The sequence below is a fragment of the Leuciscus leuciscus genome (assembly GCF_965113295.1).
Source record: "Leuciscus leuciscus genome assembly, chromosome: 1".
NCBI classification, from domain to species: Eukaryota; Metazoa; Chordata; class Actinopteri; order Cypriniformes; family Leuciscidae; genus Leuciscus; species Leuciscus leuciscus.
Window position 1 is genome coordinate 52,361,961 of NC_138725.1, and position 27,954 is coordinate 52,389,914.

At 39.4% G+C, this 27,954-nt stretch overlaps 2 protein-coding genes across 3 annotated transcripts; one reads left to right on the forward strand and one right to left on the reverse strand.

The window, feature by feature from the left end:
* Nucleotides 1-78: 78 nt before the first annotated feature.
* Nucleotides 79-18,063, forward strand: tnnt1 (troponin T type 1 (skeletal, slow)). Of its 2 annotated transcripts, XM_082177620.1 has the most exons (15): nt 79-3,193; nt 4,461-4,493; nt 4,588-4,601; nt 5,001-5,048; nt 11,594-11,620; nt 13,250-13,267; nt 14,240-14,261; nt 14,373-14,433; nt 14,701-14,817; nt 14,952-15,029; nt 15,155-15,268; nt 15,346-15,455; nt 16,792-16,882; nt 17,085-17,125; nt 17,802-18,063. In XM_082177620.1, the coding sequence occupies exons 2-15, from the start codon at nt 4,468-4,470 to the stop codon at nt 17,845-17,847; spliced, it is 813 nt and encodes a 270-aa protein (XP_082033746.1). In that variant the 5' UTR covers nt 79-3,193; nt 4,461-4,467; the 3' UTR covers nt 17,848-18,063. The 2 variants fall into 2 exon arrangements, with proteins under 2 accessions (XP_082033746.1, XP_082033747.1); XM_082177621.1 differs by lacking the exons at nt 79-3,193; nt 4,461-4,493; nt 4,588-4,601; nt 11,594-11,620 and having other exon boundaries at nt 4,657-5,048.
* Nucleotides 18,064-20,861: 2,798 nt separating this feature from the next.
* syt5a (synaptotagmin Va) lies at nt 20,862-27,690 on the reverse strand. Its single transcript, XM_082145425.1, has 9 exons — nt 27,561-27,690; nt 24,855-25,021; nt 23,371-23,543; nt 23,165-23,257; nt 22,840-23,007; nt 22,532-22,699; nt 22,331-22,448; nt 21,976-22,109; nt 20,862-21,402 (listed from the first exon to the last, which is right to left on the reverse strand). Exons 2-9 carry the CDS (start codon nt 25,009-25,011, stop codon nt 21,193-21,195), a joined length of 1,221 nt encoding a protein of 406 aa, XP_082001551.1. The 5' UTR covers nt 25,012-25,021; nt 27,561-27,690; the 3' UTR covers nt 20,862-21,192.
* Nucleotides 27,691-27,954: the final 264 nt, after the last annotated feature.

Genomic DNA, 27,954 nt, shown 5'->3' on the forward strand with positions numbered 1-27,954 from the left:
TTAGAGGTGTAGAATACTTTTTTGAATATGTCTTCTTTGTTGCCCTAGACCAGTGGTCACCAACCCGTCGATCGCGGTCGACAAGTCGATCTTGGAAGCATTTTAAGTCGATCGCGAAGAGTTTTCAAAATCAGAGAAAAAAAACCCAATATTTTTATTCATTATTATTTATTAATTTAAAATGCAACATGTGTGAGCCTATTGTGTGTAGTAAATGGTGTCTAGGGGAGGGAGAGGGGTATATCTGTCCAATCAAATAGCCTATAGTTTACAAATAATGTCTGTAAAACAACCGCTTTATATTTTCGCCTGGCACCGCAGCGCGAGCCTCCGCTGACTGCGCGCGCACCTCCCCAAACAGACGAGGTATTTATATTTGACGCAACTGTTTTAGACTGAAAACCAGACCATACAACTGATTTAGACGCGCAAACTGGGTGCCGGTGTGATGATATGTAGTAGGGAGACCGGGGACAGTTGCAACAGTTTTTGCATTTCTCTCAATTACTCAGAGACTATTTGGACTAGACCAACCAAATTTGTATATATTAAACTTGCATCTGTCTGCTAATTACCCATACCATTTAAAGATGATTACATATGACATATCGTTCACAGTATTTATTTGAATGGAAGAAGTCAGATGTTGCAACTGACCCCGACCCAGGGGACGGTTGCAACATGTTAAAAATACCTTAAATTTCATTAATTAACTTAAGTTTTTTGTCTCAATGAGCAAAGAATTCTGAAAATATTAACTGTTTTAGGCCTACTATAATTTTATAGTATTATTTATTTCCATAATATTATTGTAGCCTATTATTTATTTATTTAGTCATATTTATCAAATAACAGTTATTGAGTTTTGTTTGTTCATGTGTAGAACATAGGCCTACATAGATTCAGTGTGCAGGTGTTACAGATGCTATTCAATCTCTCCATATTTCAGTGTCAGACAGGAAGAATTTAACAACTTGCAATGCAACAAACTTTTATTAAACATGCAATTTATAACATGTTGCAACCGTCCCCAACCCTATCAGCCATGACAGAACATCATATGCCTGCTAGACACACTGACTTTGACACATGCTAACCATGTCACTTAGAAGTCAACAAAACAATAATTCAAACGAAGTAAGTTTTGATTAATTCATACAAAATTTCAGGACAGTATGACAAAAATAATACTCATGAAAAAATTTACTTTCATACCTCCAAAACAAGTTTTGTTCAATAAATGCAGCAGCAGACGTTGAATATGTCTACTGTCTTCTTGGTGGGTGGAGGGTCTAACTGTGCATGTGCAGTATGAGTGTCATCACTCTAGCTTGTTTCTGATTGGAGAAAAATGACATGTTGCAACCATCCCCTGTTGCAACTGTCCCCGGTCTCCCCCTAATATCCGTCTGCTCGGGCAGATTCGGTTCAAAGTCGTGCATCTTCGGATGCGGAGGCGCGCGCGCTGTTACAATGACGTCATTTTTGCCGCGCGCTGATAGTGTGCAATCACAGCCATCACATTGAATATATGTGTGGGGAGAGAATCTCATCTGAGTCCCCAGAGTGTCCCTAGGGAGTATTGCTAGTTTGAAATCTGTTGGCTATATTGTTAAAAGTGTTTTATGTGTTTTATGTTGTTGAAAAAGGGAAAGAGAATCAGTGCTGTACATGATTGTTTTAGGCCTGTAATTGATTGATTATTGAGGTAATGAATGTAGGTTTGTAATTTGTGTGAAAATATTTTTGAAGAATTGAAGGATGACTTTTGTCATAATATTTTGTATGCTAGTTGCACTAACCTGAGTATTTCCATTTCCATATTTGAAATATGTTTTAAAAGGGAAAGTGAAACAGTACATTATTGGCTTAGGCCTGTAATTGACTGATTATTGTGTTTATATATGAGTAATAAGCCTGTGGAAATACTTAACAATGTTATATTACTGTTGAAGATGTTGAACTATAGTTGACAGTTAGTTAAATAAATATTTTGCTAGTGACTAACAGGCAACAAAGAATGTCAAAGTAGAACTACACTGTGGCCTTGTTTTTTCATAATTTTTTGCAAGTGGTAGATCTTGGTTTACATTTGGACTTTGGATGTGATCTTAGGCTTGAAAAGGTTGGTGACCACTGCCCTAGACCTTCCACCAGTGATTTTTATAGAACTGTGTGCTTCAAACAGCAAAGAGAGACACTTTTTACTTTTGAGAAAGACCGTCATGTCAAGAGTTAAAATCATATGGCAAAACCTGAAACCCTTGAAAGAAAAATCTGTGGAGTTCAAAAGCTCTATGTTTGGTGCAAACCCACAGACCATCTCTGTCCTCAGTGGTGTTTCTCTTCATGTGTTGGAACAGACAGACAGGAAAAAAAGAACAGACAGAAAAAGAGTTGGCCTGAAAAAAAGGACGGTATGTGTTCTGGATTTGCTCAAATTTTAAATGGGCAAACACAGCTGTGAGCGACCTTAAAGGCACTGGAAGGACCACAAACCAAATGTTTGCTAAGAGATGAATACTTTTAAAAAAGAAGAAATGTCTCTCATGCTGAAGAAATTAATATTCTAAATATTACAAGACTGCAAGCTGTTCTAATTTGCAGGCAAAGATGCTTTGTTTTATCGTTAAAGTTAAAAAACAAAACAATTGAACTGTAATCTATTGAAGTCTGTTGCATTGTCAGCCTAGCAAATTTGCAAAAAAACGACAACTGTATGAGCTGAACATGTTGCCTTGAACCTCACTTCTTATAACAGCAAATTTCCCACCTACCCATCCTTTCACCTTAAAGTTGTCTTATCTATTACCTTATTTTACTTTGTGTCAAATAGAAAATATGTATTCTGGGAAGAATTGGGTCTAAATCCCCTGTGCTATTTTTGTCCCCAACTGTCCCTTTGTTTTTTCTATCTCTTTTTATATCCCTGTGTTTGTTGTGTGAGGTCATTCCCCCTGTTTCCCCTAATCCTTTGTGGTGGTCATCTTTCTGTCCCTGGGTTCATTTCTAATCCATCCATGGTCCTATACTGTAGCTGCTAACACCCTCCATCTGTCCCTGTCCTCATATAAAACCAACCCATTGTCCTGCATTACAAAACTCTCATAATTCACAGGGACTCTCCTTTCATCCTTTGTGAGCCTGTGTTTTATCCTTTTCCACGGTGAAACCATCCTACCGTCACTAAAAGGTAAAAGTATTTTTGTTACTTCTTAAACAACTGCATTTTTTTTTCAGTCTGTTCTTTCCATCTCGAGAAAAGTAAATTAATTTATCAGTATAATTCAGACAGTAAATTAGCTACATTTTATGAAATCTGAAGGTCTGTTTGTTCATTTTAGTTCTTGTGTGCAGTTATAATAATGTTAGTTGTATCTGATAATGTGTTTTTTTATTTCCTGTACCAAACTATTTTGCTACTTTAGGAAAATGTTATGAAATAACTATGTGCAAAACAGTGTGTAGCTGGCCAACAATGGTCATGACCTACTTATTCCTGGCGCAAGTGCCTGTAGTGGTCTGTACTGATATTTGTAGAGTTTGACTGCGTCCTGGACCAAATGGACTTACGGAACCATTAATAAAATTCGCTCCAAGAACAATAAAGATTTGTCTTAACTCATGTAATCTCCCCCTGCATCCTTGGCTAAAATGATCCTATCAGAATTTTGTGGTTAATGCTGCAATGCCTCTCCATAACCTTACATGTCCCCAAAACACCCTCTTTATCTGTCACTTTCCCCAACCTGTTCTTAAAATGACTCTTGCTTCTATTCCTATTTGGGTCGATCCGGAACGACGGGCATCTTTCGTTTGTAATTTGATCGTTTCGTGCAAAATTTAGCCAGACTCGTGCCCTTCAGATGCTGAGAATCTCATTAACAAAGTAAGGGTGATCTGTTGAAAGGCTGGTTTTAGATGGCCACTGCTTACAAGCCTTTGTCTGGAGACAGTAAAGTACAAGTTGAGTGGTGACAGCTTCATGCCTCATAAATTCTCTCTGCCGATGACAATGCAGCTATAAAATTGTTTCAAATAGCAGATATGATATTGCACTGATATGAAAGATGAGGCACAGGGAGAGAAATCCCTCAGTGGAAGGTTAAAGACTGCAGTCAAACAGTGTGTGATAGACATTTCCTGCAATCAAATCCTGAAGTTCCTATTAGGAAAAACAAGCAAATGCTGGTACATATTGGGGATATTGTATTTCACCCTGTCTTTGTCTCCACATTCCCACCTGTTCTCACTCCATTGATCTTCAAATGAAGTATTCAACGGAGTGTCAGCACTTGGGAACATATGAAACAATTTAGATCTGGTGCTACTTCTGTTTTGTCACTCTTTCCTACGCTCTTTTTCTAAAGTGATTGCAAAATGTTATGTGGTTCTGCATGTACTTTCAGACATTCCTTCCTGTCTCACTCTCACTTTCTCTTTCTCCTTCTGTTACCAAGTTTCATCATGTCTGATGTAGAGGAAGAATATGAGTGAGTAATGTTTCTATTTGACCATTAAAGCATTACATTTAAAGGGTACTGTAATGTTTACTCATTCCTTTCTCTTCCCTAAATGGCCTGTTAGAGAACAAGTAGCGGGTAAGTATTTATTTATTTATTTATTTATTTATTGACCATATAGCTTTAGTGATTATCAGTAAAGCCTTGGTATAATGTGTACCCAGAGGCCAATTATAGATACCTCCAGAGACCCAGCTGAGCTTCACTTGGTTTTAGAGAGCTACGTACAAGTCTGGTTGGGTGCTTAGGCTTGTTACCCTGCCTCTTCCTGGAAGGGTTATTTTTATTACAGTGATCTCATGTTTATGCTAGCATACATCCCTAACAAATGGTGTGCACTTACATAATCCTTTGCACACACTTATTTATGCACACACTTATTTATATACACACTTGTATTCTTTACTCACGTGCTCTCTCTGGCACAGACTAGATATTCACAAATGTTTTCCTTTCATTTATCACCCTGTCATTGAGGAGCAGAGGAGGAGGAGGAGGAGGAGGCTGCAGAGGATGGAGGAGAAGGTAAATTTGACCTCAGTGAGGGTTTAAAGAATCAAACTCTCAATGTTGATGAGAAAATTAAAGAACGTACAAAAATGAATATTCCGAGAAATGAGATAGCATGTTATGCACTCATTTTACTCAAGCAACGCTGACCGTCACTAGCGGAAATAGTGTGAATATGAGGGAGTAGCTGTGAAATCCAGCAGAATTTTTTTTTTTTTTTGGGGGGGTTCAGGAGGTTGCACCTCAATCACCCACTGATTGGCTGGTCACACTGTCAATGGGTCCATAAATCTACAAATGGGTTATTTATGGGAATTCCAGTTAAGCCACATAAAGAGACCAGTCTGCTCACTGAAGGCCAGGAGTCAAAGTTCAGAGAGTTTACTAAAGACAAAGATCTCCACACTTCCAAAGGCCATAGAAAATGAGTAAGAGGAGCCAGCCTCAAACTAACTTGGGATATAGAAACACTACTTATAATCATATGGATAATCAGTTGACATAATTTCTACAGGTTCTGTTTGGTTAACAGTACAGATAATTCTAGAAGCATCCGAACATGGTATTCTGTTCTTTACGCAAATGAGAAATTATCTTTGACACACTTTGTTCTAAGAGCCACTGGTCATTAATTCAGGGAGCTCTCTTCTCATGCTGTTGAATTCTACTATTCCTTTGGCATGGTCACATGTCTCTCATAATAATAATAATAATAATAAACAACACCTGCAAGCACAATTAGATAAAACATATATATTCTCCAATATCTTTATCTAATAGCAACATCTTTTCCCTTCAAGGATGAGTTTTTGTCAGGACTCACTGGAACAGAACATGAAAACTACATCCACACAGAGCACTGATACAAACTTCTACACATAATTCATAGCTTAACATAGTGACCAATAGTGCTATAAATCCTAAAAAGAATTACACATGCTAAGTATGCATATGTGGATACATGTAATGCTTTGTTGACCTTCATGACCTTAGACACGGTTGTCTTGCATGTCTCATACAGCTATCATGATATAAAAATAAAAAAAATGAATAAGAATAAAGTTCAAACAGACTATTCTCTTTATATACCAAAATGTAACTCTGATTAATTTGGATGTATGAGCAAATTAATTAATTGATAACAATTACATTTTTATTCTCTGGAAGCTGGGCTAAATGTGTAAACACTCTTACTACATTCCTGACATGCATGCATGGGTCAGACCCCCAGTCTCCTTTCAGTTACTGCAACAATTGGTTTCCGGAAGTAAAAATCCAATCCATTGTTTTCATAGGAGAACTGATTTTAAAAGACAAAATACCAAGGCTATTGTAAGCTAAGAGGTTGTTAATCAATGGTTTGTGTTATTGTTGAAGCCATCAGCCAGCATTATTTCAAAATATTTAATGATAATATTCATTAAATAATGTTTAACTGAAGGATTCCTTAAAAAAATAAATAATGTGTGGTCACGTGTGGAAAAACGCATTAAGAACTGTACAGTAATCACACCTACAAATGCAACTATAGTAGATGTATACATACACTTAAATAGACACTTGTAGCTGATTGCGAAAGTTGTTTTAAAGTCGGCATGAAACGGAAGTTGCGAGTGTCTTTTCTTCCGTATTGTGACACACACACACATATATATATATATACACCTATAATTGAAAATTTTACCTGCAATGTTACCTCAGATTTATGGTCCAAAAAGGCTAAGCAACAGTTCTTAAATTAACATTTTCATATAATCCTCAAGTAAGATAAAAGTAAAAAATATCTGGCTTGATGTCTGTGATGGACTCTTTATGCAATTAAATACTGTAATTTTAATACATAACAGAAATGAATAGAAATAGAGAAGAAGTGGGATGCTGAGGTATAAGTGGCTACTTAAATGCGATGTACAGTAATGATTGACAGTATTTGACAGAGATTGACAGAACATTCTACAATAAAAAAACATAACGATGTTAATAAAATGAATGAATCTTTGATTTGTTTTTAATATTAGTATATAAATATAGAAAAATTGTATATTGGTGTCTTATTGAAAGTGGTAAATGCTGGTAAATGTGTCTGTAACCTGTCATGGTTTAGAAGGAGAGAACCCAATCGCAGACCATTTGCAGACATTACAAGGGTTTATTACTACACAAAAACAGAAAACAAAACCCACGAGGGGGTAAAACAAGACAGGATGAACTATTAAGACAGAAAACACTAGACTAACACTCAGACGATAAACTTAGACAATAAAGACAGGATCAAATACTTCTAACAAGACAAGACTTTCTTCAGGTAACTCACGGAGGGTATCAGACAAGGATAGACAATGTACCGACACAGGACAGCAAACACAAGGGGATGAAATAGGGAGCAAACTAATCAGGAACAGGTGACACAGGTAAAGCAATAATGATAACAAGATGAGATAACAAGGGGGCGGGGTTACATGACGAGACAACGCAAGCACACAGCCAAACAAATGGCCATGTGCTTACACACAAAACATGGGCCTGTCATGATCCTGCCTCAAGACCAGGGAAAATCAGAGACAAGGCGGCAGAATCATGACAGAACCCCTCCCTTAAGGAGCGGCTTCCAGACGCTCCCTAAGGGAACACTAAACACGCGACATGACGGACTGAGACATGGACACAAACCAACAAAACATGACAAAAACTAATAAAGGCAGACATGAATACACAATGACAGGATTGGGGTGACATAATAAAAATAAAAAACAAGGAAGAGGAGGCGGAGACAACACAGAGTTCATGGGGGAATGTCCAGGGTGGGTGGGTGGGACTGTGGTCTTGGGTGGACAGGACGATGGCTGAGGGCGAGGGGTCCGGGCAGACTTGGATGGGGACACACGAGGAAAAGTCTTAGGGGAAACAGTCCGGGGTGAAGTGGTGACAGAGGGAACAGCTACAGCCGGCAGCGGAGCGAAGACAATGGGTGAGGCAGGTGGTAAGGGAGTGGAGAAAGAAGTAGACTGTGATGCTGGGACAGGGCTGGACACAAAACTAGGGACAGGGCTGAACACATTAGCTGGGACAGGACTGGACACAGACATCCTCCTGTCAGCTGGGACAGGACTGGACACATCTGCTGGGACAGGGCTGGACACATTAGCTGGGACAGGGCTGGACACATCAGCTGGGACAGGGCTGGACACATCAGCTGGGACAGGGCTGGACACATCAGCTGGGACAGGGCTGGACACATCAGCTGGGACAGGGCTGGACACATCAGCTGGGACAGGGCTGGACACATCAGCTGGGACAGGCATCTCCAGAATCTTGGCTAGACTGGACAGATACTCAGACAAGGCTCTTGCAGCGATGACAATCGGCATCTCGTGACTCGCCGAAACCGACCGCAAAATAGCCTTAGCAGCTGAATCGGCCGCTGCTCGCTCTGCAGCCCTCATGACTGCAGACTCTGGAACAGCGCTTGCAGAAGCTGGCTCTGGAACAGCGCTTGCAGAAGCTGGCTCTGGAACAGCGCTTGCAGAAGCTGGCTCTGGAACAGCGCTTGCAGAAGCTGGCTCTGGAACAGCGCTTGCAGAAGCTGGCTCTGGAACAGCGCTTGCAGAAGCTGGCTCTGGAACAGCGCTTGCAGAAGCTGGCTCTGGAACAGCGCTTGCAGAAGCTGGCTCTGGAACAGCGCTTGCAGAAGCTGGCTCTGGAACAGCGCTTGCAGAAGCTGGCTCTGGAACAGCGCTTGCAGAAGCTGGCTCTGGAACAGCGCTTGCAGAAGCTGGCTCTGGAACAGCGCTTGCAGAAGCTGGCTCTGGAACAGCGCTTGCAGAAGCTGGCTCTGGAACAGCGCTTGCAGAAGCTGGCTCTGGAACAGCGCTTGCAGAAGCTGGCTCTGGAACAGCGCTTGCAGAAGCTGGCTCTGGAACAGCGCTTGCAGAAGCTGGCTCTGGAACAGCGCTTGCAGAAGCTGGCTCTGGAACAGCGCTTGCAGAAGCTGGCTCTGGAACAGCGCTTGCAGAAGCTGGCTCTGGAACAGCGCTTGCAGAAGCTGGCTCTGGAACAGCGCTTGCAGAAGCTGGCTCTGGAACAGCGCTTGCAGAAGCTGGCTCTGGAACAGCGCTTGCAGAAGCTGGCTCTGGAACAGCGCTTGCAGAAGCTGGCTCTGGAACAGCGCTTGCAGAAGCTGGCTCTGGAACAGCGCTTGCAGAAGCTGGCTCTGGAACAGCGCTTGCAGAAGCTGGCTCTGGAACAGCGCTTGCAGAAGCTGGCTCTGGAACAGCGCTTGCAGAAGCTGGCTCTGGAACAGCGCTTGCAGAAGCTGGCTCTGGAACAGCGCTTGCAGAAGCTGGCTCTGGAACAGCGCTTGCAGAAGCTGGCTCTGGAACAGCGCTTGCAGAAGCTGGCTCTGGAACAGCGCTTGCAGAAGCTGGCTCTGGAACAGCGCTTGCAGAAGCTGGCTCTGGAACAGCGCTTGCAGAAGCTGGCTCTGGAACAGCGCTTGCAGAGGCTGGCTCTGGAACAGCGCTTGCCGAGGCTGGCTCTGGAACAGCGCTTGCCGTGGCGGGCTCTGGGACAGCGCCTGGGACAGCGCTCGCAGGAGCGGGCTCTGGAACAGCGCTCGCAGGAGCGGGCTCTGGAACAGCGCTCGCAGGAGCGGGCTCTGGAACAGCGCTTGCAGGAGCGGGCTCTGGAACAGCGCTTGCAGGAGCGGGCTCTGGAACAGCGCTTGCAGGAGCGGGCTCTGGAACAGCGCTTGCAGGAGCGGGCTCTGGAACAGCGCTTGCAGGAGCGGGCTCTGGAACAGCGCTTGCAGGAGCGGGCTCTGGAACAGCGCTTGCAGGAGCGGGCTCTGGAACAGCGCTTGCAGGAGCGGGCTCTGGAACAGCGCTTGCAGGAGCGGGCTCTGGAACAGCGCTTGCAGGAGCGGGCTCTGGAACAGCGCTTGCAGGAGCGGGCTCTGGAACAGCGCTTGCAGGAGCGGGCTCTGGAACAGCGCTTGCAGGAGCGGGCTCTGGAACAGCGCTTGCAGGAGCGGGCTCTGGAACAGCGCTTGCAGGAGCGGGCTCTGGAACAGCGCTTGCAGGAGCGGGCTCTGGAACAGCGCTTGCAGTAGCTAGAGATGACGAGCGAGAGGTTCCCTTTCTCCTCTTCTTTCTCCTTGAACGCGAAGCCGAATCTGTAGCTGGGCTAGCGACCAGTTGGAGATGTTCAGCTGGAACCGTAACAGGAGCAGGGATGGCGTTCTCGGGCAGCGCTGACTCGGTCGAGGAAGACTCAGACGGGGAATCCCAGGAAACTCGTCTCCCTCGTTTACCATGGAGAACAATGGGAACAGAAGAGGCCTCAGGAGAAGAAGTGGAACCAGCCTTATCACCAAGGGCAACAACGGCCAGGACGCGACCCTCTGGGATCACGGGCAGCTTGGCTGGTGGCGACATGGAAGTCTGCGGCTCCTTTTGACACAAACGATCCACCACTTCTCGGAAAGGACGGTGGACCAGTCTCTCCCGTTCAGCCAGAGGAGGAGGGGTATTGAGACCCGCGACGAAGTAACGGTTGACCAGGATCTCCGGCAAGAAAAATCTCTTTCCTTCCACGACCTGGGCGTACTGTCTCAAGGTCGACTCACCCTGGGGAGGAAATGGAAGTCTTCCTCTCTTACTGTCGGCGATAGCCGACTGCCACCATAGTTCCTGGTCATCCGAATGTTGCTTGAAGGGTAAAGACATACTGTCTGCTGGGTTCTGTCTGGGTCGGTACATTCTGTCATGGTTTAGAAGGAGAGAACCCAATCGCAGACCATTTGCAGACATTACAAGGGTTTATTACTACACAAAAACAGAAAACAAAACCCACGAGGGGGTAAAACAAGACAGGATGAACTATTAAGACAGAAAACACTAGACTAACACTCAGACGATAAACTTAGACAATAAAGACAGGATCAAATACTTCTAACAAGACAAGACTTTCTTCAGGTAACTCACGGAGGGTATCAGACAAGGATAGACAATGTACCGACACAGGACAGCAAACACAAGGGGATGAAATAGGGAGCAAACTAATCAGGAACAGGTGACACAGGTAAAGCAATAATGATAACAAGATGAGATAACAAGGGGGCGGGGTTACATGACGAGACAACGCAAGCACACAGCCAAACAAATGGCCATGTGCTTACACACAAAACATGGGCCTGTCATGATCCTGCCTCAAGACCAGGGAAAATCAGAGACAAGGCGGCAGAATCATGACATAACCTAGAAATAATTTAATCAGCCAATATAAAAAAAAATACATTCAAAGACCGGAGAGAGGAGAAACTTCATTTCCCCAAGTCAAAACCCATAATTCTTTATCTTGTTAATCAAAAGGACAGAACATAATGGTCATGAGCAGCCTCATGATATTTGCATCTCTGAAAGAACATTAACAAAAAGTTCTGCATAAAGAGAGAACACGATTATTGAGTAGAACTAAATACCAAAAAAATCTATATCTGTTAAAGAGATTGATTTGTTTGATTTATTTTGATTTCATATTTCTTTGCTGGATCTGTATTACAGAAGAGCAGGAGTATACAGATTATCAAGGTACATTGTTCATCTTCATCAAAAAAAGACATGCACAATCAGAATAGCATGTAAAAGGTTGATGGAAGGTTGATAGCATGCGGTTTCTATGTTTTGGGTGATGTTATATTTAGTCGGTCAGTGTAAACCTTTTTTATGTTGCACGTGCATGTTTGTGAATATGTGACCCTGGACCACAAAACCAGTCACATGGGTCATTTAAAAAAAAAAGTAGATGTATACATAATCTGAAAGCTGGATACATAAACTTTCCGTGGATGTATGGTTTGTTAGGATAGGACAATATTTGGCCGAGATACAACTATTTGAACATGAGGGTGCAATCTGAGGGTGCAAAAAAAAAAAACGAAACATTGAGACAATCGCCTTTAAAGTTGTCCATTTATGTTCGTGATTGTGCTGCATTCACTCACAAACATAAATGTTTTATATATTTACGGTAGGAAATTTACAAAATATCTTCATGGAACATGATCTTTACTTAATATCCTAATGATTTTTGGCATAAAAGAAAAACGATAATTTTGACCCACAATGTATTGTTGGCTATTGCCACAAATATACCCGTGCAACTTGTGACTGGTTTTGTGATCCAGGGCCACATATAGTGTTTTTGTAAATGTTTGGTTCTACTGTATAGCTTTAAGGGCTCACAGGTTTAAAGGGGTGGTATAATGCCCTTTTCACAAGATGTAAAATAAGTCTTTGATGTCTCCAGAGTGTGTATGTGAGCAAAAACGCACAGTTTTTGTGTCTGTCCCTTTAAATACAAATGAACTGCTGCTCCCGGCACAAAGGGCGGAGCCTCAACAGCTTGTGTCCTGAAAATTACAAAAACTTTTAGCTTTTTATGTCCAAACATAAAAGTCCAAAGTCCAAACTTTGTTTGTTTGTCAGACAAAGATGGAGAGACTCAAGAAGAAGTGACAACATGTAGACAACATTTATGAATGGTTAGTTGATGAATTTATGTAGCTTATGTGTAATTATCTTCTTATCATTGATTTGCATATTCTGTCATGATAATCTATAAATCACGTTCCGGGGGCGGGGTTTATGTAAATGTATGGTTAGTGATGTCACTAACCCGGGAGGAAGCTCATGTAGTTCCTACCAGCCGTTTGTTGTAGTCCTTAAAAAGCTATTTCTTTAAAAGCAAATATCTCCCTTTGCTTTGAACTTTGAGTGTCCTGACTTTGCAGATGTTGTTTATGCTCAAACAGCAACATTACACACTAACTAAGTTAAAAAAGTGAAATCATAATCAACCACCCCTTTAAATACTGTTCAGACGAAGCACAAATCTTCTTTTTCCATTTCCAATTTCCCACTGTGCCACTTGGCCATAGTATCGCCTATGACCCTCTCCAGTGAGCTCTTAAAGCTATATCCAAACATTTACAAAAACACTACCGGTATATTCACAAACATGCACATGCAACATGGTAAAAAAAAAAAAAAAGTGTTATATATATATATATATATTTTTTTTGTTGTTGTTTTTTGTAAGCATCCACACACATCATTTGTCTAATGTGTGCTACTAATGATCTACTAAATGTATGTTGTAATTATATTCACATTGTTCTCTTATGTGTTTCTGTATTCTTTCAATGCTGTGTTTATCAGAGGAGACTCAGGAAGAAGGTAAGGGCTTTTAGATGAAAGTACTTCCTTTAACTCCTTATCTTGATCCCTGAGTTCTGTGTTGTTACATCCTCTTGTCTATCACTGTGAACCATTTGTGGCTTTTCTTTTTCACTGACCTGCATGACATAGAACTGTTGTTGACTAGTATTAATTATTACAATCTGTGTCACAAGCGTGAAACTGAAATTATAATAAATTCTTCATTTGTTAATAGTCATGTAATTTAAACATTAATAGCAACATGCTACTATATTTCATATCTGATGTGGCAAGAAGCAGTTTTGAATATTATCATAGACTGATATGTCTAGATTATTAGTTGACGGTTTTATACTATTTTTCTGGTTTGTTTATATTTTTTATCTTATAACATTTGTCTTTCTAGTTAGTTCACTCTCTTTTTGTATAAAAACATTAAAAAAAAGTCTACACACACACACACACACACACACACACACACACACACACACACACACACACACACACACACACTCTTTTTGTTTAAAAACAATAAAACAGTCTGAACACACACACACACACAATTGTGAATTTCTCTGAATTTACAAATTCTTGGAAACATTTAGGATAATGTAAGTACACAACTGAAAGAAATATATAACACTATGCAAGTGGTTTTTTGATATTTTGATATAAAATTCTTACATATTGTACCTTTAATACCTTAAATCACAGAGTTTAATAAAAATTGACATGTGAACTGCAGAGTTCATGAAAGAACAGTTACAGTTGTGTCCTTTAGTTTCATATTTCTTCAGAGGAACCAGCTTTATAAAAAATAAATAATTCCAGATCATTTTAAAATGTGAAATATCAAGACAGAAAAACACGCAACCAGTATAGGGCCGCATATTGTATGGTTGTATGTGGGCGAACAGGAAACGCTGCATAATTATAGTTTACAATAACTGCCTTGTTTCTTTTTTCTCTATTTGCTGTTTCTCTCATCAGAGGAGGAAAGACCACGGCCCAAGTAAGTGTTTGAACATTCGTTTGTCAAACCACAGGCACGCTCTGTATTTTCCAGATGTCTTCAGGCACTTAATCCCCAAAATATCTTGCTTTATTTTTATCTCCCACACAGGCCCATGGTTCCACAACTTGCCCCTCCAAAGATTCCAGAGGGTGAGCGGGTAGATTTCGATGTAAGTACCAGTTCAGTTCAGTTCATCAGTTTAGGATGAATTGTAAAGTGAGAATTACTTAGATAATATGAAGGGTTCACTTTCTGAACTGTATGAATGTTTATATGGTGGGTCCAATGAAGACGAAGCAAACTGTGTTTGTTTTTATTGAGGTCGTATTAAATTCATATCCAATTAATTACCAAATGTGATTAAAGATAACATTCAGTTTGGACTTCATGGAAGTTTTGGCTTTCTATTTCTAATCTATATCATTTCCTATTTTAGGATATTCACCGAAAAAGGATGGAGAAAGACTTTCTGGAGTTACAGACTTTAATTGATGTTCACTTTGAGCAGAGGAAGAAAGAGGAGGAAGAACTGATCGGTCTCAAGGAGAGAATTGTAATTTAGTCAATCTTTTCATATTTTTTTCTCTTTCATGACTTTTATTTACCACAAAAACCTTCTATACTCACCTTTCTCTTTGCTTTGTACTAATTTTCTCCATGTTGGCCATTCATTCCACCTGTCCTCAGGAGCGGCGACGGTCAGAACGAGCAGAGCAGCAGCGTGTTAGAGCAGAGAAAGAAAGAGACAGACAGACGAGGATTGCGGTAAATTAGAAGTCAAACTTAAAACATAGTAAATAAAATGCTCAATTGCTCTCAAAGTTGTATGTGGAATTTAATACAGAATATCAAAATCGATGTGAAATATAATATCTGTGCTCTCTCATCAGGAAGAGCGCCAGAGGAAAGAGGATGAGGAGGCTAAGAAGAGAGCAGAAGACGAGGCCAAGAAGAAGAAGGTTTTGTCCAATATGGGGGCAAACTTTGGTGGCTTCTTAGCCAAGGTAGGTTACTGAGCCTAACCATAAATACAGTAATGTACCATTAATACATGTTTGTACATATGTGTGTTTGTGTTTAGGCAGAGCAGAAAAGGGGGAAGCGTTTGACTGGACGAGAGATCAAGAGAAAGACGCTTTCAGAGAGGCGCTCTCCACTTGGCATCGAAAATCTGCGAGAGGATGGGTTGAGGTGACCACACACATACACATCCATGTTATATATGATATAATATAATATAATATAATATAAACTTTCATTAAGAAATCATTAAGAAACATTATATATGTCATGGACTGGTTGTATTGCATACACATTGAAGATGATGAAAGTCAAAGGTCTTTAATTAATAATCCACAAAGAGTAACAAAAATGAGGGCAGGCAAAGCAACAACCGTTAAACATAGACAAGACCGATATAATGCACTGTGGTTCTCACTCAAGTCAGCAAGCTGGGGCTGGACGCTATTGTGCAGACGTGGCCGAGGTCAGGTCTGTGCGCATTTCCCCCGATCGCTCTGCTCTGGGTTCTGGAGAGAGTTCTGTTCCGTCTTCTGTTAATAGCCCCATTTTGGCAGGCCAGAGTATGGTTTTCGGACCTAGAGTCTCTCCTTGACGGCTCTCCTCTGGACCTTTTCTCTCAGGCGAGTGGGTTTATCCTTCACCCCCGCCCAGAATTGTTGAAACTTTGGGCTTGGCCTCTGAGGGCGCCCAGCTCATAAGTTCAGGTCTCTTCACCGAGGTTGTTGAGAACATCCTCCACTCCAGATGTCCCTCCACGAGGAAACTCTACGCCTTAAAGTGGATCCGCAAGTCTATCCCCTCCACACTAAAGGTGTACATGGCGGCCTTAGCTGCTTACCACGTCCCTTTAAGTGGTGTATCCTTGGGGAAACACCTTCTAGTAACGTTTCCTTTGTGGCACTGTGAGGCGTCAGACCAAGAGACTAGGAGTATGGTTGCTTCTAAAACATTATCGTCAGGAGTTTCCTTCCAATATGTTTGTGATGTGGCAGGATGTTGCCTAGCAGCACGCATTAGTGAGGTTTTATGACCTTGACCTCGGCTCCACTCCAGGGGTGCAGGTGCTTTTGTCTTTGTCGAGATTTCACACGGACAGGCACTTGTTACTATGGCGTTGTGGATATAGTGTTCCCACCGCGTCTCGACGCAGTTCGAGTTCCCTTGAAAGGGAACGTCTCAGGATGCTGCTTCGCCCTGCCATACTTCCTGCATGCCTGTGAGCGACTTGCTTCAGCCTATCAGAAGCTAGAGACTGTTTGTTCCAGGTATGCTTTATATTTTCCTGGTCGATGATGTCACGCCATTGGACTGATTTCATACGTGCTTCATGACGTGCAATCACACGGAGGCGTTCCGACCGCATCTCGATGCAGCGTCTCGTTCCTTCTTCAGGGAACCAGGGTTATATACGTAACCTGAGACGTTTTTTGACTGGAATGTTTTTTTCCATGCTCCATGAATAGTTGTTTTGCATCATCATCTGTTCCTTACTCCCAAAAAACAGAAAGCGAGCTCAGGAGATGTGGAACTGGATTCACCAGCTGGAGTCAGAGAAGTTTGACCTCTTGGATCAAATGAAGAGACAGAAGTATGAGGTGTGTTTAGTTTGCTGAACTGAGGTTTGAGAAACTGGTAAAAGATTTCACTGTATGAAACCTGATGGTGTTTGTATCGCAAATGCTAATCTGTGCTTAGTTTAGCTAGAGAAAGTCAAATAGAGAGATAGAAAGAGAGTGTAGAAAGTGAAAGCGGAACGAAAACACTGTATTTATTTGAAATTTGCTTCCTTCTCAACAGATTGTTGTTCTACTGAACAGGATTTCTCACGCTCAAAAGTTGTAAGTCACATTAAGTTAATTGTTTGAATGTTTCAAGTCGTTCTGAACATATTAAATTCATGCAGAAACATGAGTCTCTTTGCTAAGAGACACATGACAAATGAAAACGATATGTGTTCTAAAATCAGCTCAAAATATCAAACTTGTTTGATATCATCTACCTCAATGGATTCATTGTCTGAAGCTAAAAATATCTTTGCCCATTACTATGCAATTTTCTGTGAAATCTGTCAACTCAGACTGCCCAAAATCTGCAGACTGACTTTGACTTTTGGCAACTAGCATCGACTATTCCAGACTGCAAATCTGGGTAAAAATCTGAACAAAAGTCATATAGTGTATTCCTGCCTTAAAGGGAAAGTGCATCCAAAGATGAAAATTCTGTCATTATTTACTCACTCTCATGTCGTTCCAAACATGTATGCATTTCTTTCTTCTACTGCACAAAATAAGATATATTGAAAAATATTGATAGCCAAGCAGTTTCGGTTCCCCTTGACTTCCATTGTTTTTTTTGTCAATACAGTGGGAGTCAATGGGAACCGAGACTTGCTTAGTTTCCAACATTCTTCAAAATATCTTAAGCATTTTTCTTTCGTGAAAAAGACTAATAGTCTGCCATTAAGAAAAATTGTCTCTGAATTGTGCTGATGTTTCACCTCTTTCTTTATCACAGCAAAAAAGTTCATGGTAAAGGAAAGGTCGGAGGTCGCTGGAAATAAGACATTGGAAAAATTCTGAAAAGCCAACACGGAAGCCTTCACTTCTGACAATTTCACAGCATCTCCAAAAGAATAACATTTCTGAATATGTTCAAAACCTCTCTCAGATCTGATGTGCTTGGATTAGATTAATCACTTCTGCTTGTTTTATTCTCGTTTGTTAGGCACTTTGGATAAATGTGTCTTCTAAATGAATAAATGTCAATGTAAAATGCATCTGATTTATCACTCATTCACAGAGAGTCTTTTAGCAAACTAGACTGGTTATGCAACTGAAACCATTTCAGTCTGAAAGGGAAGAGGAATGAAAATAAACTGTCAGAGAGGAGTGTCTTTGGTGTGATTTAAAGAAAGTTTCCTTCATCCAGAGCAGAATCCTGTTTTCATGAGGATGCACAAAAATTCTGGTTTCCAGCTCACATATTTGGCTATTAATAGCAAAAGTCATTTCCATGTACTTTCTTAAATCTCTTTTGGTCAGTTTTCATTGGGATTGCAGAAATAAAATGGGATGTTAACATTTGCCTAGGAACCCATAAGTTGAAACTGTTATGATCAGGTGAAATCTCTTGTGCTGGATTGACAGTGGTAGGAAAAAATTGTGTGAGGGAGTGTTCACCTCTTTCATAAACCATCATTATGCCATATACTGTAGCTCCCTGCAAATATTTGTTTCAATTAGAAGAGTAATTGTAAAAGAAAAAAAAAATGTGTGTCCTGTAATAGCTAAGGCCTAATGAAAGCGACCGGCAGGCCCACATAAACACTATACAACATAACGTAAGCCTAAGCAATGATTTAACATACATTTTCTAGATTAACTCATTCCAGTGGGCAGCATTTATAGAGATATAATTAAACATACATATATAAAATAAACAAAATTAAAATGACTTTTTTGACAAAATTCATTTTGACATTTTTACCTAATCTGAACGTGTTGATCTGCTGTCGCCATCTGGTGGCCGGTGTATGTCCGTTCACAATAAATTAGTACATTTGATGTCCTACGCCTCATGTGACAAATAATCTAGAAACACTGAATCAAAACCCTGAAAAAGAAGTTTATTCAAGTGTCCTCTTAGTATACTTCTTTTAAACAACAAAAAAAGAAAGTGTAATTGCACTGACTTGACTTATACTGGCAGTGACAGAAAAGTCTAAGTATATTTGGCCTATACTTGTACTCAATCTTTTAACTGAGATATACTAAAAGTATAATTAAGTATTCTAAGTATACTTGGCTTGTAGTTGTGTTTACTCTTTTGATTGAGTAGCCTATTAAATATTTTTTATCTAGTAGCCTACATTTTTGGAAAATATTCATTTATAAAGAAAACCGATATGTTTCTAATTCTGAGTATCTGAATTTTTTGTGTAGGCTATAGTCCACTGATAGCATACACAGGAATTTACTTAAAATCTACTTCACTCTTTCCCCACCACTGACTGAATTTCCATCTATATTTTGATCATCGTTCTGAATCCAATCCAGACGAAGTCTTTGACAAATGCGTTTTTCTCAGCTTTTTTCTGAAACTTTTGAACACATTAAATTCTTGATTAAAAAGGATGCATGAAGCTAGAATAAAATGGTTTGAAAATGTAAAGTTAAAGTACAGTTAAAGGTATATCTCAAGTATAAAAACAATACCTAAATAGTAAAATAGTAGTAGGCCTATATTTAAAGTGCAAAAATTATATATAAATAGTAAACTAAGTATGTTGTTCACTTAAAGAAAACTTACAAGTATACTTGCAGTATAAAACTACTTAACTAGTTTACTGAAAGTGTGCTTTCATACACTAAAAAATGTGCTACATATTTGACTAGTAAACTATCAGTATACCTATAAGTTTACTTTTAGTAGTTGCAGTACAAATGAAAAACTCAGTTGTAAACTAGTTGCGTACTCAAAGTTTATACTGCTACATTTAAAGTATAATTAATAGAATATTTTAAACACAAAAAAGTGGGCCTATTTAGTCCCAAGTAGTATCTAAACACTACACTTACAAGTATACTTCTAGTACATTGATATTAGTATACTTAATACATAAAGTGTACTTAAAGTGAATTTTATTAAGTAGCCTATATTAAGTTCAAGTATATTTTTAAGTATAATAATTTTTTGCTAAGAGACCACAACAACTGCCAAAACGTTTGGCCATTGTGGCTGTAAACATTGTTGCTGTGTGAACATAACGTATACACAAGAGCCTTTGGGAAGCCGATTTAAAAATCATTCAGTCTAAGCTAGTCTAAAAACAGCAGCGTTGTAGCGTGACAATCGCAGATTCACTTCCTCACACAGATATCATGCTAATGTAGATTAGCACTGTTGATTTGGAGATTTTTCAGGTATCTGGCAAATTACTGTTCTAAAGCCAAAACGTATGGCAATATTGTAAAGATATAGACTATTTTGTGAATATATTCTGATTTGGTTGGATAAGCTATCTCAGTCATGTGCACTTGCTATCATTTTGGCTAAGTTTGCAATGTACTGCCTTTTCCTTAACATCTTGTGTGTTCATGTTAATCTGTCTGTTTTGTATTCTTTTACCAATTCATATTTAACCAGTTAACTTTGTATTTAAAATGCAGCCTCTTTATCTGTTCAACCGTCTCCAGTCTCTCTCTTTCTCTCTCAATGACTTTGCCTGTGTGTCCTTTCTGGTCTCCTTCATCCTCTCCACTCACCCGCCCTTCTCTGGCTCTAATTCCCTGCTCACATGTATGGCTTAGTCCAGTACTGCACTTGGAACACAGCCGAAAACAGCACAAGATTAATCCAGGCTTCCACCTACAACCGGACAACTCTATAAATACTGCTGAACCCAACCAGACAGTTGCTATTGGTAGACACGTTAACAGACAAAAAGCCTTTTCTAGTAGATTATGGTGAAATATTTATCATCGATTAATTACTAGGTTTTGCTCCTGAGAATTGTTTGTGTCTGTTTGTATATAAAATGAAAAGACATCTTAAAATCTGTTATAATATATCCAGTTGCTGTTTTTATTGTCAACTTGGTTCACAGAAAAGACGAGGCAAATCAGGACAGTTCTCATACAGTTATAGACACATACAACACTTTCAAACAAAACACACAGTTATCATCCACATACACACACATTTACATAAGAAACAATCCAGATGAACAGAAAATACATAATAACATTTATAAAAGTTAATCCTCCTTTGTTTCACAGTAATGAAGGGGTACAGGAAATAATGACGTTAATAACGCAACAGACAGAAGCTTCTCAGTGACAGGACGTGTGAGATTTAAATAATGTTTAGCCGAAACTTTTATTTGAGGGGTGGATAAGTAAGATATTTAGCGCATAGGTGCTTTAAGGGCAGCGTCTACTTCTTCTTCAGGCTGAAGGGTGTGCCACTGGGCCACAGGTCGTCTGGGATTGGCCAACATGTCTGACCAGTGTCGCAGACCCACCCCACTAGCACCAAACCCAATCCAGCACTTCCCAATCGCATCATTGCTTCCCAGTTTATCATAGTCATAGACAGTGATCAGCACCTGGATCTTCTGCAGGGACACAGAGGAGCAGAGAAATATGGTCAATACGCATTTAATCCACTTTGTTCTTTGGTCCCACTTTATATTAAGTGTCTTTCACTACTATTTACTAACATTTAAATTAATAATTTGATACAATGCTCTTATTGATTTAAAAATAAAAATAAAAATACATGTATGTAATTACAGCTGTAATTAATTGATGTAATTACATTTGTAATTACACTGTTAACCCTTCCCTTACACCTTAACCCACCCTTACAGTAAATCTACCCATACCACCAAACCTGTCTCTAACCTTACCCGTATCCCACCTCGATAGCAGCAAAAGTGTTTTACAATACGACATGAACACAAGAAGTACATTGTACCTAACAAATATTATGTTTTGATGTTAGTACATAGTAGTTAAAGACACCTAATATAAAGTGTGACCCATTATATTGTAGACACAGATGAATTTACTAGTGACATTAGCGTTATAAGCGTAGTGTATTCATAGTAAAAAGGTTGCATTGTATTGTAAATCTGTAAATGTATTAGAGATGCAAGTATTGTCATGTTTCAAACAGATATATTTACCTGAATCTGAGCGAAGGGGATTTCAAAGCTGAAACTTTCATTGAAGTAAGGGTTCAGTGTGTTCTGCTTAACTGTCGTCTTCTTCTTCTTGATGCGCTTTCCATTGTGTTGCAAAACCACTTTCACAAAAGGATCTAAAAGAGAAAGGGGAAGAAAAAAGTGAGAAAGAGAGGATGCCATTGTACATGGATGAAGACAGAAATGCACAGAATTTCCACAGATATATTTAAAAGTATAGAAATCTAATTATATTGAAATAAAGTCACATTTGATGTGTAGAGAATAATTTCATTTGAATATCAAGTACAACACAGAATGTAATCTAATTTGAACATAATAATGCTTCCACAGTCACCTGATAAACCACCCACATCCATCTTCTTCAGGTTCTTGGCTTCCATGATACAGACGGTCAGTTTACCGGAGGTGGGCACATAGCGCAGGGAGATACAGATGTCTCCAAGCTTTTCTTCCTGTTGAGAAGGAAGAGGAGTGTGTTTAGCTAAAAATCATCAAAGAACAGAATATGTGTAAAAAGTCTGAAGGAAAGCCTTACTTCCTCTTTCTCTCCTCCAACTAGGTCTTTCCATTCGTGTATGGGCTGGCCCAGGTCAATACTGTTCATGGCGATTTTGATCTCTCCAATTACGTCATGTTTACCAAAGCGGTCAAAGTCAAACACCTGCAAGACCAGAGTCTGTCCCGCTAGATCATTGAAGGGGATCTGGAAACAGAAATAAAACATACTATTAGAATAGTTACTTATTCTACAACAAAATCAAGCATAACAGATAAAGTGTATGACAAATTGCCTTTTGGCATATCCCCCAAAAATGCATGCTTGTAAGGACATAACTGCAATACCTTAAATATGAATGTCTCATTGAAAACAGGACACAGGTTCTTGCGCTGGACCTTTGTTTCAAACTTTTTCTTCTTGTCTGGTAGCATATAAACTTTGACATAGGGGTCAGACGTTCCACCAATATCCATGGCAGGAAGGTCTTGTGCTTGCAAGATACCGACAATGAGCTGAAGATTGTTGAAGAAAAGGTTGTGGGTCAGGTGTTCAAAATCAAGAAGCTGGTCACACATTCTTTAAAACAACATTTTTGCTGATTTGTATAAAAAATGAATAATTTCATCGCATAACTAGCATGCATATTATGAACATCCATTCTCAACCAACCTGATTGTCAGTGAAGTTGTAATCCAGAGTGTATTCCAACTTGCCATAACTTTCTTTCTCTCCCTCGCCCTCTCCTTCTTTAGGTTGTTCCCCCTATGGGTAGTATAAATGTTATTAAATAAAATATTAAATTAAAATGAATAATTTGACAGAAACAAGATCCGACAGAGTTCCATTTTCTGCTTTGAGCTTCCAAGCTCTCTCACCTCGCCTGCTTCGTCATCTCCCTCCTTTTTCACCCTTCTTCGTCCTCCCTTTCTCTCTCTGACTTTCTTTGTTTTCTTCTTCCCTCCCAAGCACTTCTTATAGATGCAGAAAGCAAAGCAGCCCACCAAGGCTAGCACGACCACAACTATGGCACCAATAGCCCACATGGGCACTGTGCAGTAGAGAAATAAACAAAAAAAGTTAAAGTAAAAAAAATAATCATAATTTATTATCTGTTACATCAATAAATGGACCAATGCAAAAAAACAAAAAAATATAATTTCTGCAAAATGAATAGATGGATGATGGAGGGAGGGAGGGATGGAGGGAGGGCTGACAGAAAAAGGCTTTGAAAAATTGGAACTTACTTTTGATCTTATGGTCTGTTTATGGAATAGATGAAAACATGTAGAATTTACATCGAAATGAAAAAAAAAAATGTAGGAATTAATTTATCACACACAGTTTAATGGGGATGTATGTTTGTAATGATAATATGATGAAACTGGACCGGACATCAATTTAACATCAGAAAGACATATGAGAGATGTTAAATTTTGGTGGAATATGATAATCAGTTTGATGTCAAAAGCCAACATTGGACAGATGTTATATTTTGCTTATTTAAAGGGGTCATCGGACGCCTATTTTCCACAAGTTGGTATGATTCTTTAGGGTCTTCATGTAAAGTTTGTAACATACTTTGGTTTAAATTCCTCAATGGTTGTGTAAAACAACACCCTTTTTACCTCCTCAAAAACAGCTCTGTTCACAGTGACCCGTTTCGGTGCATGTCTCTTTAAATGATAATGAGCAACTGCTCACCCCACCCCTCTCGACACAAGACACGTAAAGTGCTGCCTTGGCGGACAGTATACAAATGGCTGAGGGCGGAAATATGTTAATACGGGACAGTCCGTCAGTGGTCGTGGGTGGAGCATGAGCAATATGACATCATATTGCTCAGAAAATCCAAACGGCTTGATTATTGAGAGCGTTTAGACTTTTTGAGGATTAAAAAAGAGTGAATGGATTTTTTTCATTGTATGGTGGTTGTGTCCACACACTGCAAAGACACATTTATATGCAAACAACATATAAAAGTGAATTTTGCATCCGATGACCCCTTTAATACAATGAAATATCACCATATGATAGTGATGTAATTCAACATTATGTTAAAGTTAACATTTTGGTGTTTAACAGACGTTGGGTTTGGGTTACGTCACGATTAAATGTTGGCTTTTGACATCAATACCATGTTGGCATGAGGCGATTCCACTACTTAAAAGCAACAAAATATCAATGTCAGCAATCGTCAGTATTCTACGTCACATTGAAGTTGGCATTAGACGTTGTTCTGACATTGAATTTTGGTCACACAATGTAGATATTCAACCAAATATCTACGTCTTATGTTGTTGGTGGCCAGCTGAGATAAGATTAAGTGTGGCATATATCTTGATATAAAATTATTACTTACTAGGTAGATGGCCAAGCTCATTGAAGAACTTGTTCTTCATATTCATGAAGTTGTGGGAGTGGTGCGAGGGAGGGGGCGGAGGGGGTGGAGCAGGATTAGGCTCCTCCTCTGATTCTGCTGCCCTCCGCCCACGATGCTGCATACTGACCAATCGCATGGCTGATCAGCTAGAGGCATAAAACAGACTGTTACTGTCCTGAAATAACCTACATGAACTAAATGCCCCAAATCACACATATCCCCTAGACCGGTCTTGTGTCCTCTAGTCTAAAGTATTTATTTAATGTCCCTCTTTTTTATTATGTGCTCCTTTCCATCCCATCCACCACCCCTCCTTCTGTCAAGCCCACACTATCTCTCTCTTTCCCTCCCCTCCTCTGTCCTCTTTGTGCCTGGCGTGACTTTTGATGGAGTAAACTCTAATGCTATAGGGCTCCGCATGTCCGTTATTAATCCTTCTGACTGTGACATGCCAAAACACTACCATGCACGCATAATGCTGCCCATATGTGTTCAAACACTATAATGTGCTCAAAAGCATTGTTCACACACATTAACACACAATGGATATGTCTCCACCTGCCCTGCTCAGCTGATCTGACCTAGTCACTCTCAGCAGATGTATAACGAGATTAATTGCCAAAGCTAATCCAAAAATCCTCAGGTTTAAGTAAATTAGGAACAGGGCCCTCCCCTTGCCTCCTCACTTTCACACTTGAGCCTACACAACCAACAACATCTTGTCACCAGAACAACATATAAAAGACTACATAAAAATGTGTCGAGCAGTAAGGTCACCATTGGATTAATGAGGGCAGGACTTTGTGATGATTCTCTTCCTGTAGCTTGTTTCCCAGTCAGCCACATGGACTGACCACAGCGATGAAATACGATGGACATAAAGCCTTTTTTGGTCATAGTTAAAAGGATGACATTTTTGTATTTCTCTAGAGATCGCCCCAAAGCCTGCTTCAGTTTACAGATACATGCCTTACTTGACCTCGCTGGTTCATGATGATTAACAGCGACCCATTTAAAAATATATATATTTTGCATACACACGATGTATAACAAACCAATAAAATGGTTAAAAAAAAGAACAAATGACTGCGAAAAAAAAAAGATATTTCAAGAGTTTTTATATGTGCTGGTTAGATTTTATTTAAATAGATTTTTTGTCCATTAAAAAAAGAATTTAAATTAAGTGAACTTGTGTTACTTACATATATTTATATTATATAGCCTACTGTAGCAATGATGCTTCTTAGCAACAAACCTATTGAAATATATAGTATATACTTCAATAAGTTTGCTGCTAAGAAGCATACAGTTGAATTATATATATATATATATATATATATATATATATATATATATATATATATATATATATATATATATATAAACATACATAACTTTTTTTTTAATATAGCCTACCAGTGCCTTAGCCACTCAAGAGGATATTTATACATAGATAATATTAATATTAGAGAATATATATATATATATATATATATATATATATTCAGCCATATTTTTTATTTTACTTTTATTAAAATTGGTAGGCCTATTAACATTATTTTTTTATTTACTTAGTAGTGAAATGTTAGCTAGGACACAAGTCTACTTGATTCATAAAGCAGTCGCACTGTTTTCATATTTAGTAGTGACATCTGCAAAAAGTCACTCACTTTCGCTACAAGAAAAATTAAAATAAAGTATTTTTAAAAGACACTTCTAAAACATTGTTTTTCAACATTTGTTTTTGAATGAATTTATCGCATAACATAAAGCGTTAAAACAACTCAGTGATTTCTTCTTTTTTCTTCTCTTTTCCGAAGAGAGAAGATACATTGAAAGTGGTTAATCTGAGAGTTCAGAAACCATAATTTCTGTCATTTACAGACAGGACTGCCCTAATCTGGCTAAAGAAGGCCTGTCGCTCTGTGCGTCACAGACCATCAGACGGCGTCATATGGCCTTGCCCCCATCCCCCCCTTTTTTTTCCTTCTTCTTCTTCATCTGTAGGCCTACTTTGTCCAGTAGCGGGCAGAACTGCTGTATTTTCGGATTACCTAAATCTCATCCAGACACCCTGTTTCGCTGGAAAAAAATCATGCGGAGCACACAGAGTTGTCTAAGACTGAAAATAATCTACGTACACAGATAGGCTAAGCATTAATTTAGTCGAGAAACAAAATCATCTTGAGACACTCATATCACCAGATCTTAGAGGGAACAAATATGCTCACTGTCATACAAAATATGAAGAAAAAAGTCAAAACTAATAACAAGTTGCGTGTTGTTTGTTAACGTCACTGTACGTGCGGTATTACATTTGAAATGGTCCTTTTAATTTAGCTTTGTGTGTGGACTGGGTTGCAGCCCATAATAGTCTCGAATTTAACTGGTGACAATATTTTCACAGCACTTGTGCTGTTAATTTCAACTGGTGGCATATTTTTTAAATAGCCACAACCATGTAGCCTACTATTTTAATTTATGTTATAAAACTGCGCAAACTAGGCTATATTAGGTTAAATCTATAATAGGCCTAACCATAAAATAACTAGGCTACAAAGTAAAAAAACAAACAAACAAAAAAAAAACCTTTTAAATGACATAGCTTGACATGTCAATTGGATAGTAGCCTAATATTTACACGAATAGCAAGCGCGTGAAGAGCTGATAAATAATCAAACTTACCTGATGATCTCCTACTGATCCAACTCTAGCCTATATAGAACCTGCGTGTTGGGTAGAGAGACGCACTAGCCCACTCACACACTGCTCTAACTTACACTTATCATCCTCTCTGTCATCTGTCCCTCTTTCTCTCTCTCTCCTCAAAGCGCATTTGAAGCGCCAAACCCTCTTTCACTTGGATTAATCGTGCTCTCCCTTCTGTTCGCAGTTATGTGGCCTGGGTTTTCTCATGTGACAATCTTATTTCATCCATCTCGTATGTCATTTATAAGTTTGCTATTAGGCTATCCCATATAATCTCCTGTATGCTGTTTATCCGATTCTAATTTCCAATACAATTTTCGTTCAGTGACCCCTCTGAATCGGATTATGCTCGGTGGCTCACCGCTGCTAA